The sequence below is a fragment of the Pongo pygmaeus genome, chromosome 5 (genome assembly GCF_028885625.2).
Source record: "Pongo pygmaeus isolate AG05252 chromosome 5, NHGRI_mPonPyg2-v2.0_pri, whole genome shotgun sequence".
NCBI lineage: Eukaryota > Metazoa > Chordata > Mammalia > Primates > Hominidae > Pongo > Pongo pygmaeus.
This window is the reverse complement of record NC_072378.2, coordinates 50267367-50281172: the sequence shown is the minus strand read 5'-3', so window position 1 is coordinate 50281172 and position 13806 is coordinate 50267367. Positions and strand designations below refer to the sequence as shown.

Sequence of the window (13806 nt, the reverse complement as noted above, 5' to 3'; positions counted from 1 at the left end):
GCGTGGTACTGATACCAAAACAGAGATATAGATCAATGGAACAGAACAGAGCCCTCAGAAATAATGATGCATATCTACAACTATCTGATCTTTGACAAACCTGAGAAAAACAAGCAATGGGGAAAGGATTCCCTATTTAATAAATGGTGCTGGGAAAACTGGCTAGCCATATGTAGAAAGCTGAAACTGGATCCCTTCCTTACACCTTATACAAAAATTAATTCAAGATGGATTAAAGACTTAAATGTTAGACCTAAAACTGTAAAAACCCTAGGAGAAAACCTAGGCATTACCATTCAGGACATAGGCATGGGCAAGGGCTTCATGTCTAAAACACCAAAAGCAATGGCAACAAAAGCCAAAATTGACAAATGGGACCTAATTAAACTAAAGAGTTAGGTTCTTTCAGTTCTTACTTTGTTGAGAGTTTTTTGTCAGGAAGAGATGTTAAATTTTATCAAATGCTTTTAAGGAGTCTATTGAGATTACCATATTGTTCTTTTCCTTTATTTTGTTAACGTGATATGTCACATTTATTGATTTGCATATGTTGAACCATCCTTGCATCCCTGCTATAAATCCCGCTGCTATAATAATCATGGTGCATTATATTTCACATGTGCTGTTGGATTTGGTTTGTTAGTATTTTGTTAAGGAACTTTGCAACTATGTTCATCAGGGATATTGGCCTATAGATTTCTTCTTTGTTGCGTTCTTGTCTGGTTTTGGTACCAGAGTAATGCCAGCCTCTTAGACTGAATTAGGGCAACTTTACTTTCCTTGAAATTTTTTGGAATAGTTTGAGAAGAATAGGTGTTTATCTTTGAAAATTCGGTAGAATTCAACAGGGAAATCATGTGACCCTGGACTTTTCTTATTGGTAGAGTTTTTATTATAATTCAATGTCATTATTCATTATTGGTCAGCTCTGGTTTCTATTTCTTTCTGATTCAATCTTGGTAGTTTGTATGTCTCCAGTAATTTATTAATTTTCTCTAAAATTTTCAGTTGTTAGTAAATAGTTATCCATGATTGTCTTGTGGTCTTCTGTATTTCTCTAGTGACAATTGTAATATCTTCTGTTTTCTGATTTTGTTTATTTGGGTCTTCTCTTTTTTATCTTGGTTACTCCACCTACTGGTTTATCAGCCTTGTTTATATTTTCAAAAAATCAACTTTTTTTAATCCTTTATATTTTTTAAAGTCTCTATTTTGTCTAGTTCTGCTCTGAACTTTGTGATTTCTTCTGCCAATTTTGGGTTTGATTTGTCCTTTTTTTTTTAGTTCTTGGGGTGCATTATTAGATTGTTTATTTAAAATCTTTCTTTTGTTTGAGGTAATTGTTTGTCAGTATAAACTTGCCTTTTAGCACTGCTTTTGCTGTATCCCCATAGGTTTTGGTATGCTGTGTTTCAATTTTTATTTGTTTAAAAAAATTGTTTGATTTACTCCTTAATTTCTTCCTTGACCCAGTGGTCATTCCGGAGTCTGTTGTTTAATTTCCACATTTTTTACAGTTTCCAAAGTTCCTCTTGTTATTGATTTCTAGTTTTATTTCATTGTAGTTAGAGAAGATACTTGACATCATTTCAGTTTTTAAAAATTTGTTGAGACTTGTTTTGTTTTGTAGCATATGGTCCATCCTAGAGAATGTTTCATGTGCTGATGAGAGGAATGTGCACTTTGTAGCTGTTGGATAAAATGTTCTATAAATGTCTGTTAGTTTCCTTTGGTTTAATGTACAATTTAAATCCAATGTTTCTTTGTTAATTTCTATCTAGATGATCTGTCTAATGCTGAGAGTGGAGTGTTGAAGTCCCCACTATTATAGTATTGGAGTTTATCTCTCCCTTTAGATATAATAATATTTGCTTTACATATCTAGGTGCTCCATTGTTGGGTGCATACATTTAGAATTGTTACAGTCTCTTGCTGAATTGATCCCTTTTTCATTACATAATGACCTTCTTCATCTGCTTTTGCTGTTTTGAACTTAAAGTCTGTTTTATCTTATGTAACTATAGCTATTCCTGCTTGGTTTTGGTTTCCATTTGCGTGGAATATCTTTTGATATCCCTTTACTTTCAGTCTATATCTGTCTTTACAGGTGAGATGAGTTTCTTATAGATAGAATACAGTTGGGTCATATTTTAATCCATTCAGCCACTCTATATTTTTTAAGTGGAAAATTTAATCCATTTACATTCAATGTTATTATTGATATGTCATTTTGTTAGTTGATTTCTGGCTGTTTTGTATATTTTTTGTTTCCTTTTTCTCTTATTGTTTATCATGGTGGTTAGGTAGTTTTATGTGGTGATAACATTTGAGTTTTCGCTCTTCCTTATTTGTGTTTGCTCTACCAGTGGGTTTAATAGTTTTGTGTGTTTTCATGATGGTAGATATCTTTTCACTTCCATGTGTAGGACTCCTTTAAGCATTACTGGTAGGGCCAGTCTAATGGTAGTAAATTCCCTTAGCTTTAGCTTGTCTGGAAAAAACTTTTTTTAATCTTTCATTTATGAAGCATAACTTTCTTGGTTATAGTATCCATAGGTGGAAGTTTCTTTTTTTTTTTTTCTTCAGCGCTTGTTAAATATATCATCTCTGGCAGCAGCAGCTAGGTGCAGCAGACACTTCAGGTGGAAAATGTCAATGTGGCTCCAGAGATGTGGATATGCAAGGACTGTTGGGGCCCTGTGCAGGATGCAGCCTGGTTGGGAATAGGCCCTCAATAGACCCTTCTGTAGCTGCCTAGCACTCAAGGGTATGTGAAACCTGTGGGACACACCGTGAACTCTCCTCTGGAACTGTGCCTTTGGGCAGTCTCCAGGCAACTCTTTGGTAGCCTTGGGGGATCTGTGAGGGTCTAGAAGCATCCCAATGGCTAGGAAGCAGAAGTCCATGATGAAAATGTGCATTAGTGGGGGTCACTCACTTACCCTTTCCATGCGTTAAGGAGCCTTTCCAGGCTCCCAGCCAGTCTCAACTGAGCAGACTGCCTTGTTTTTCTCTCCTTCCTTGCTTTAGGTGTTTCATGTCACTTATCTGTTGAATACTAGATGGTCTATTTGAAGTTTAATTATCTACTCCTTATTTTGGTTCTTCTTTGTGGAGAAGGCAAGTGCCAGATGCATAGTCAGCTATCTTTCTTGAAGCCCCTCCCCTCAGAATCTCCCTTTTATTTTCCTTTTTTTGTTTCAGTTACCTCAGGGTTAATATTATCTGCTTTACTAGATGTTTTGAGCATTAGTAAGAGAAAGGGATATTTCATCATCTGTGTCACCATATTACGATAAATCTTGAGGCTATGTGAACATTTGGAGGGAGAAAGAAAGGAAAGGAAATAGATGAAAAAGAGTGATAAAGGTGAGATTGTTTACATGTGTATGTTCTCTGAAAAGAATTGATTTAGAGAGTTCTTCTCATATTGAGCATGTCTGGCAGTCAGCAGGGGAAGCGTGAGAGCAATGGTAAACTACATCATTGGGTGAAAAAGCACGAGTAATTGTCTGCCCTGTATTATTCTGCACAAATTTGTTAACTTGCTCTTTAAAAGTGCTTGCTTTTGTAAAATGAGAACCAAACTGTTAGCCTTTTTTGCTTCTCACACAGCAGGATTAATTCAGAAATAAACTTGGCAGATGGTGAAAAGAAGGTGCCAACCAACTTCAATAATCTATACTTATTAATATCCTAGAGTTAGCTAGCTATATTAACTAAAAATAAAGGAGAAGGTACATTAGCTCTGATTTGTCTGACTCATAATGACAACCATACTTAGCAAGGTGATCAGATATTATGGAATATCGCTAAGTCACTTACATAAATTAGTAGTAGCAAGTTACTCCTCTTCTTTGTAGCTGATGGAGAGTTTAATCGAATCTTTCTGGGTTCTTATATTAGTTTCCTCTTGCTACTATAACAAGTTATCATAAATTGAATGTTCTAAAATAAATACAGGTTTATTATCCTACTGTTCTGGAGGTCAGAAATTCAAATAGGTCTTCCTAGGATAAAATCAGAATGTCAACAGGGAAACTCTATGGGGTAGAATCTGTTTCCTTACCTTTTCCTATTTCCAGAGGCTATCCATATTCCTTAGCTTGGAGTATCTTCCTCTGTCTTCAAATTCAGCATGACTGGTCAAGTCTGTCTCATGCTCATCACTGACATTGACCCTTTTGACTTCCTCTTCAACATTAAATACTCTGGTGATTACATTGGGTCCACCTAGGTATTCCAGGATAATCTCCTTACTTTAATGTTAGCTGATTAGCAGTTTGAATTCCATCCACTACCTTAATTCCCTTGTGTCATACAATATAACATATTCAAAGGTCCAGGGATGAAAACAATTTATATTTTTGAAAGTCTATAATCCTTCAAACAACAGTCCTGCATTTCTATTTGGGTCCCAATGACTAACACATTAAACCTTGTTTGGATCCTAAAGGTTTCTTTTAGAAAAACAAATGCAAATACATGTAAAAGTGGTTTAAATAAAGTTTATTACAAGATGTTATCTCATGAATTAAGAATAATCTAAAATTGTGTTATTTTTCTTTCAGGGATGGAAATTAAACACCTCTTGTTTTTGGTTGCTGCTGCTTGCTTACTGCCTATGTTGTCCATGAAAGTACGTGAGGGTTGGATGTTTCATAATTACTTTCTAAATAAAGATAAGAGCTAACACTTTAATAGAATTCACCACGTTAGAGGCACTGTTGTGAGGCCACTACACCCATTACTCACTTTGTTTTCACAATAGCCCTGTTAGGCAAGTACTCATCTTAATACCGTTTTATAAAGGAGAGAACCAAAGAATAGTAAAGTTGAGTAATATGGCCAATATCTGAGGACTAGGACATGGCAGGGCCTGAAATTATACTTAATCAGTTAGCTCTGTGGGTCCATATCTATTTCATTGTGGCCTCTCTGGATAACACAGGAAAAAAACTGAGAATGCAGATTAGCTATATAATTTTTTACTATAACAGTAATTTAAAGCATCAAAATTAAATATAAAATGGAAAGGTGCCAACAGCACAAAGAGCAACGTGAGGAGCTGATTAGCAGTTTGAATTCCATTGGCTACCTTAATCTCACTAATAATTAAAAACAATAATCTTACTAATAATTAAAAACAATAACTTTAACGTCACAAAACAGAAGTAGAACACTCAATGATATAATATTTTATGATCAGTCAATAATATTCACCTTTAAATAACTCCAATGATATAAAGAAAATAATATATATTTTAATTTACCCAAAATTTTGTGACAAATGGAAGTAAATAACTTTGGTATAGAAAATGAGTGGTTTTTATATTTTCATAGGCCAGGTAGAGAAGTAAGAAATAAAAGGCACTTAGTTTTACTGTGGAAAGAAAATCCATATGCATTAGGCTATTAGGGTGTTGGTTTGGTATTTGGTTCCTATTACTCACTCTTCTTCCCCAAAGAAAGACTAGGTGGAGCTCCTGTTTAATGCCCAGTAATCCTCTAGCAAGCTGGAATAGCATCCTGAATTAGAGTCCTGAATAAGACTTCTTCCTTCCCTCTGATTCTCTGACCATTTTACTTCCCCAGTGTGGAAGGGTGACCTTCATGCTTCATAATAAGGAAAAAGCTAACCTGAAGTGTAGCCACCATTCCAGAGGAATGGGAAAAGGGCAAACAGTCAGAAACCTATATTTGCCATCAAGACCTAGTACTAGGCTGCTTAGACCACTTAGGCCAAGTTCTGGGAAACAGGCTGGCCCAGATTGTCATGTGAAAGAAGAAATTAGTATCACTAGTTAAAAGTCCAGAGCAAAGAGCAGATAAGTAGAACCCTACCCATCCAAGGGAAACCATACCCAATCCGCTTTTGACCAAGAACACAAAAGAAAAAGTAGAAGGCATTGATAAAACAATATGTTTATGCTCTATAACAGAGAATTATTAGAATATTTTCATACATTTTATAGATAGTTTGGTCATAAAATAAAGGCTTAAGAATTTTAAATTTAAATTTAAGAAGATAAATTAAGCCCCCAACACAAATTTATTACATAAGCTTTAAACATGAGTCCAAGTTAAAGTAAATAATGTGTTCCAATTTGCCAACAAAAATAGTATTATGTTTTCTTTTTTCAGACTCCAGGTAGAAAGCAAATAGACTAACCATCAGACCTGAATCATATTTTAAACTTCCACCAGTGGCAGTGTTTGTTGGGATATTAAGTACCTAATTTAACAGAAATTGTTTTTACTTTTTATATAGGTAGTTTTCCATGACAATCTGGTAGATGTTACACAAAAAATTTTTTTAAGGAAAACTATAGAGAGTTGTGATCAGGTAACAGGCAGGCTGAATCTTCTCTGAGTTAATTAGAGACTTATCTGAGCACACGGTATACCTGCAATCTGAAGAAGAAGTTGGTCTTGCAAGCTAACAAGGTGTACTATCAAAGGTACAGGCATGGGCAAATATTCTATGGCAGGAAGGAAACTGGCACATTCAGATAACTAAAAAAAAAAAAAAAAAAAAAAAATGAGAGATAAGGGCACATATCCTAAATAGAGACTGAGAATAAACAGAGTATTCAAAGGCCTTGTTAAAGATTTTAGTTCCTCTTTTTATGAATGGTAAACTGTTGAAGACTTCTAACAGTAAAGTGACTCCATTGTGTCTGTGTTTTAAAATTTTTACTCTGAATGATGACTGGAGAATGCATTATGAAAGAATGGATCAAGGAGTGGGAGAGAGACTGTAGACATAGTAAAGCATTAGTGGATTCTGGGAGGCCAGTCGAAAGCTAGACAGTAGCCACGATCAGTCCAGGTGAAAGAAGCAAAGAAGTCTGAAAGGAAAGAGAAAAATAAAGAGAGTGTTTTGTTCCTTACACCTAAAGAAAGAGTATTTCTACACTGAAAGTTTAGTCAAAGGAGTTAGCTGCCAATAAACCAAGTAGAATAGAGTCATTAAAACAGTATTGCATATGCAAATTGAGCTTGTCAGAGATTTTAATAGGAGTATTTTTAATGTAGGGTTTCCCAACTTCAACCTTATTGCCATTTTGTATGGGATAATTATTTGTTGTAGTGAGGGCTGTCCTGGGCCTTGCAGGAATTTAGCAGCAGCATCCTTGCCCTTTATTCACAAAATGGCAGGAGCACTCTCGCCCTATCATGCCCATCATGACAACCTCAAATTTCTCCAGACATTGCCTAATGCCTAAGCAGCAGGGCAGGTGGATCACCTAGGATAGAGAACATATTATTGAAAACACTGGGGGGAGGTAAATGCGAGGCTCTATTACTTGGGCAACTGTAGACAGCCAGAGTTGGCAATATTTTCCAGAAGATTGATAGGGAAAGAGAGTAGAGACAGAGAACAATAGTTGAATGGGAAAGTGACGTAAATGAAGAGATGGTTGCTTGTTTATCTGTTTTAAGAAATAAGCAGCATGTAGCCAGTCATGGTGGTGCACACCTGTAATCCTAGCTACTGGGGGACTGAGGCAGGAGAATCGCTTGAGCCTGGGAAGTAGAGGCTGCAGTGAGCCAAGATCGTGCTACTGCACTCCAGCCTGGAAGCAGAGTGAGACTTCTTCTCAAAGAAAGAGATATAAGCTGCATAATCATAAATAAACACCGCTGGGAAGGGCTAAAATGAAAGAGTGGCTGACAGCGAACAAAATGAAAAGTAAATAATGTAAGATTTGGGGGAAAGGTAGAAGAGAATGGACTAAATAACACTGTTGGAGAATTGAGCCTTAGAAAGATTAGAAAGAATGACCCATTTACTTGTACCACAGAAGAGGAGGAAAGAAAGGGGACAGATACAGGTAGATTGACAGACTTGGTGAGACAGTTGAAGCACCTGCCCTCTGATGGCTTCTCTTTACTGAGGGAAGAAGGATATTTCACATTCTGTTGAGAGAAGGTAGTTGTGAATAGGGGAGATTGCAAAAGTTCTACAATAATGTGGAGAGTGACAGAGTGAGTTAACCAAACAATTCATTAGAATTGATTAGCAGAATTAAGGAACTATTTGAGGTCAATCTTACTGATTTGGGGTCATGCAGACATGTGTTGTTTCGTTTTGTGAGACATTTTTCTGGCAATGCTCAGCTGATAGAACAGGCAGGAGAATTGTCAGTCTCATCCAAAGTTGGGATGTTTTAGGTAGTCATTTCTAGATGATGGTGTGCAGACAAAAGATTCAATATTGCAAAAGGAGAGTTGTGAAATTAGAGAACACAGATAGAGATGAAAGGAAAGACAAGAGAGGGCTAGTAGAGAAAATGAAGAATGAGTTAGAAGGCTCGATTATATTGAAGAACAATCAGAATGGCTGATCGTGGCAACTTGGAAGAACAGGAAATTCCAATCAGGCAGGGAAATGCTTGACCAGGTGATTTGGGAGGTATGGTGTTTTGGGATCATCATGAGATACAGTAGGTGACCATTAAACTGAGGATAAAGAGGATTGAAGGAGAAGTCTAGAGGAGGAAGATTTTAAGGGCCTGAGACATCAAAGGGTTGGATTCATCCATGTGGATGTTGAAGTCCTTTGAGTTGACTTCAGAAATCTGGGTGGAAAAGATGAATTCATTTCAGGAAACCCAATTTTCAGAAATGAGAGGAAGTAAGAAAAAAATCCATGATAGGATGTTGAATGAATATTCAGGAATGAGGTGTGAGAGAAAAATGTCATGAGTTTCCCTGCAGCAGAGGTTTTCAGAGGAACAAGGAGAGTTGTAATCTGGAAATAGTATGTGGAATCATTTGGGTCCTCAGCCTCTCCTCTAGTCCAAATCAGCATGACTTGCAATGTGAGAAAAAAGTGACATCATGTGAGTATGTCCACAGAGACAGTCTCTAGAGGAGTCTTCTGAATTCCATATTTAAGTTTACTCCCCATACCCTAAACTCTGGATATAAATGACAGTGAATACTTCTATATATTGTGTAAGTTATGGTGCTAGATCGTATTCATTCATAAATTGTGCTGACGGTCATGTGGTAGTTAAGGAAGCAATAGACACCCCTCACATTATAGTACATTAGTTCTGCCACATTTTTTAAAAAAGGTATGAAGTACGTGTGATATCACACACACACACACACACACACACACACAAAGATTCTCTTTATAGCGATTAATGCTAACCTGAATTCTTTGGTCATGTATTTTTCTTCTTAGTGAGTTTCAGAATAAAAAATAAATAAATGAAAAGAACAGTCACAAATTCAAGATTGTAGGCTGAATTTGAATTCTATGTTATACTCTCTAACACATACACTTGAGAGCATTAATGTTTTCTCATATGAAGAGGAAGAAGACACAGAATTTGTGTTAATAACACTTGCAACGTTGTCCTCAATAATGAATCTCTTAGTTTGGGTTCTCCCAGACACACACCACTAGACAAGGGTTCAAGTGGAAGTAGTTTATTTGGGAAGCAGAGAGTACAGTTCTTGCAGGGTGGGAGGTGTGGAGAATAAACCAGAGAAGTAAGTAACAGGTGTGATTTTAAGATATCTCCCTTTGTGGATCTTATTGCCCAATAAAAATGCTTCAACATGGTCCAAAGTATGAACCTGGAAAAACCCTAATCACAGGATAACAAGTGCATTATTCTGAAGACTAATGTAATGTCAGCCTGACGTTCAGAAATCCTCAAAATTAGTACTGGAGAAATGGAATCCAATATAATGAGACATTATAAATTCAAAAATGCTATAAATCACTGTTTAATATAAACTATAAATTTGCATTACCTATAGGTCTGTAAAATATATGTGACAAATTCCACTTAAAAGAAGTAACACTAATTAATATTTTTCTGGTAACAGAAGAAATCAGCTAGAGATCAATTTAATAAGCTCGTCACTGACTTGCCAAATGTACAAGAAGAGATCGTTAATATACACAATGCCCTCAGGAGAAGAGTGGTTCCACCAGCCAGCAACATGCTGAAGATGGTAAGATCAAAAAATAGCAATAACCATGATGGCAATAATAATAATGGTGTTTACTGAGCTTTTATTAAGTTCTATGCACTTTCAAAGTGCTAAAAGTTTTATCTTCACAACAAATCTTTTACATAGCAGAAGAAACAGAGGTCCAGAAAAGGTAAGTAACTTTCTGATGATTATATGGTTAGTCAATGACAGAGCTCAGCCGGTCTAGCTTCATTCCTCCATACCCTAAGACAGTGCTTCTCAACCTTTAATGTACTCAAGAATCACCTGAAGAACTTAGTAAAGCACACTTACCTGGGCCTCACTCTCTGATATCCTGATTCATGAGGTCTGACCTGGAGACCACCACAAGCTTCCAGCTGATGCTGATGCTGCCAGTACACACGACAAATATTAACAAGTTATCCATGCATTTCATAGTTGTCTTCATTGGGCAGTAGTCCAGAGGCTAAGACACTCTTCCTAGAATTAAAATGTCCAGATATCTAGTTAGTTGATGTGGCCAGGTAAATAAATATTGGTAAATTTATCCCCCAGTTTCATTGCATCCCATAAGTAGGAAGAGAAATTCTTTCATTATAAACTTGCTATGCTCTGCTACAAGACAAATTTAGGGAAGTCTCAGGTGTTTAGGTGATTACTCTCACATTTGTTATCCAGCAGCATCACTCAGTTTCATGAGCACCCTCAGCCTGCTTCCTTGAACCCTGGACCGGCCTATAGCAACAAGGGTTAGAAATAGTGCAGACTCTGGAGGGTGATTCTAAGGAGCACCTTTCTCTCGCAAATGATGAAGAGGATGAAACAAGGAAATAGATAAATGATTTTGAGATTCATCTCTTAATCACTTTAAAATCCAAAGGGGTATTTGAACTAAAAATAAAAATCAATAGCTTTCATAGGCATTCCTGCATGGTGTTGTAGCAAACATACATGTTGTGTTTATTATTTACAGGCATTTTTCTAATACCTTGTTACATTAACTCACTTCATTCTCCCAATAAAATTGTCTTCATTTTACATATTATGACACTGAACCTAAGGAAAATTGAGTAGCTTATTCAAAATCTGAAGGACTGGGGCCCAGATTAAAATGCAAGTGGGCCAGATCCAAGGAGCTGGAGAAGTAAGAGTCCAAATTCCTTGGTTGCCAGATGAGCAAATAAGTTTACCTAGGAGGTACAAACAGAGTTAAAGAAAAGTAAAAAATATAGCCTCTGATTTGAGATTGGAGATGAAAGGCAAATACAGAAAAAACACTGGAAATAATACAGGAATACATATATTCAAGTACTAAGGTAAAAAGGTAGGAAATATCAACAAGATGATAAAAGTAAGTGTACCAGTAAAACTGAGAAATATTTCAAAGGAAATATGAGAGTTCAGCTGCTCCACAAACAATGCATAGGACATGTATAGGATTAGAAGTAGCAACAGCAAATTTAAGGAACAATAGGACTGAAGAGTTAACCACAATTACCAGGCAGAGATTTTCTTTAAAAAAAAAGTTTCTGAACACAATATTAGAACCTAAGTAGAGTCACTTATTAAAGCTGGAATTCAGAGCTTTGGTACGATCATAAATACAAACTTTAATTTTAATTTTGAATATGTCGCAAAAAGGAGTATCTCACCAATATTAATCAGAGGTAATGTCCTATACATCTTCTTCAAAGTGCAAACATCCTGCTATATTTTAACCAGATAAGTTCCAGTTCCGGTAAGTTTTCTTTACTAGTGAATGCCATCGTATTCCCCCAGCCCAGAGAGGCTATGCACTGGAAGATGTGTTGTGTCATCTCTGCTCATCAGTTAGACATAGCCATGACTAAAATAATTTTTTTTTGTTTGAAACTATCAAAACCTACAAAACCATGGTTTTACCCAGTGCTAGGCTAATGAGTTATTTAATTCATCTCACGGTTTAGTAAATTCATCAACCCCAAGGGTAATTCTAAACATTGACCACAAGATGGCAGCAAATACATGTAATAATGAAACTACATGCTCAGGACGACACTGGAAATGAGTGTCCTCCAAACAGTCTAAAGAGTAGCTGAATGATTTACATAAAAACTTATAGTAAAAAACAAACTCTATGACTTCTGTTGGCAATCTGTTATATGCACATATAAGGGTATTCTTTTAAATGGATGTATATGCTGCTGAACACCAGGGGTTCAGCCAAGGTCTAGTTGCTTGTAGCACAGAAATGAGTATTGCCCATTTCCTGGGAAGAAAGGCTTTGTTGCAGGTGATGTCAGCCTGACTGTCAAATCCCTCCCTCTTCCTAACCAACCAAAGTTAAAAGTTTATATAGGAGGGACAGAAAACAGGAGGGACAAGGAAGAGGAGTTGGTCAACAGGCAGCAGCTGTGTCTCCTTGACCAGGTGTGGTGATCAGGAAAGCCTCAGTTCCCTGCTACGATCTGCGGGGCCTGATGGTGGGTTTCCTGACAAAGGAACTCAGATAAGACAAATGTTCATAGGCTCAGTTCTTTGTAAAAATTGGGCAGTTTCATTTACACCACAATGATAGGAGAATGTTAGAGAGATCATTTATCACAGAGTGTCATACCTACAGATACAGAATTTCTCCCTTTCTGCATTGGGAGAACAGCTGTTACTTAGTCATACCTGACCAAATGTTTCAACTCAGCACAGTTGATGCACACTGAGAGTCAAGAACACGTACTCTGAAGCCATCTTAAGTGAATTCAAATTCTTATTTTGTCAGTTATTTACAGTGTGACCCCTAAAAGTTACTTAACATCTCTGTGCCTTATTTCCCTTATTTACAAATGGATATAATATTATTTTTTTTTTGTAGAGTTGCTATGAGGTTAAAGTGAGAGAAGATACACACAGAATTGGTGACAGATTCTGGCATGTGGAGTTAGCTTTTATTTTTGTTATTCATAATTTTAGATGGAAATATGACTGTATACTTGCTTCTAATCACAGCCATCAATACATAACTGTATCAATTATGTATTGATACAATACAATACATATACAATACAATACATAATTGTGAATAATCAATCACAGCTTATTCAATACATAAGATTTGTCACATCACAGTTGTATTCCTTGGATTATCACATTTGAACAAACCTTTGGGCATACATTACAGGTAACAGTTTCCAGATGGATAAACTGAGATTCAAAGAGATAAAATAACATGTCTGAGTTTAAACTACAAATAAATTACTAAGTAACTCTGGTCTGTTTCCCTGGAAGCATTTACTTAAATTCTCTACTACATCTGAGAGAGAATCTATCTCTGAATGTAATTACTAAGTTTTGAATTTGTAAATTCAAGGGCCAACATAATAAATTGAAATTGTTTTCTTTCTCTTTCTACTAGAACGTTTAATAGTAATCTCATTATTTAAATTTCTAGTTGATACAATTGAAGATATTATATCTCATGGATTATTAGAAACAATAAATTAGAATCTTATGAAAATATTAATTGGAACATGTGCTTTTTTTTTCTTTCCACTACAGAGTTGGAGTGAAGAGGCTGCACAAAATGCCAGAATTTTTTCAAAGTATTGCGATATGACAGAGAGCAACCCCCTTGAGAGGAGACTTCCAAGTAAGTGTGTATCTATATGACCCGCCTTTGGACTGAAAAAAAAAATAGTAAAACAGGGATTGTTATGTACCCTGATGAAAGTAAATTAACTCATCTAGATTTCCTCATTTGCACTGGGTCATACATGGCAGTGAATTGTGGACTATTACACTGTTTTAACTCATTAATTTTTAAGGTTTATATCTTTAAGTTTTCAGATTCCAAGTTCTGAAGTTTCCAGA

The 13806-nt window shown here is 36.1% G+C and overlaps 1 protein-coding gene across 3 annotated transcripts in view; it reads left to right on the top strand.

The window, feature by feature from the left end:
* Nucleotides 1-13806, top strand: part of CRISP1 (cysteine rich secretory protein 1) — a 44202-nt gene that overhangs the window by 14666 nt on the left and 15730 nt on the right. For all 3 annotated transcript variants that reach the window (XM_054492295.2, XM_054492296.2, XM_054492294.2), the window contains exons 2-4: nt 4572-4639; nt 9853-9981; nt 13495-13585. In XM_054492295.2, the coding sequence (XP_054348270.2) occupies nt 4574-4639; nt 9853-9981; nt 13495-13585 (286 nt within the window). In that variant the 5' untranslated portion in view covers nt 4572-4573. The remainder of the gene's footprint in view (nt 1-4571; nt 4640-9852; nt 9982-13494; nt 13586-13806) is intronic.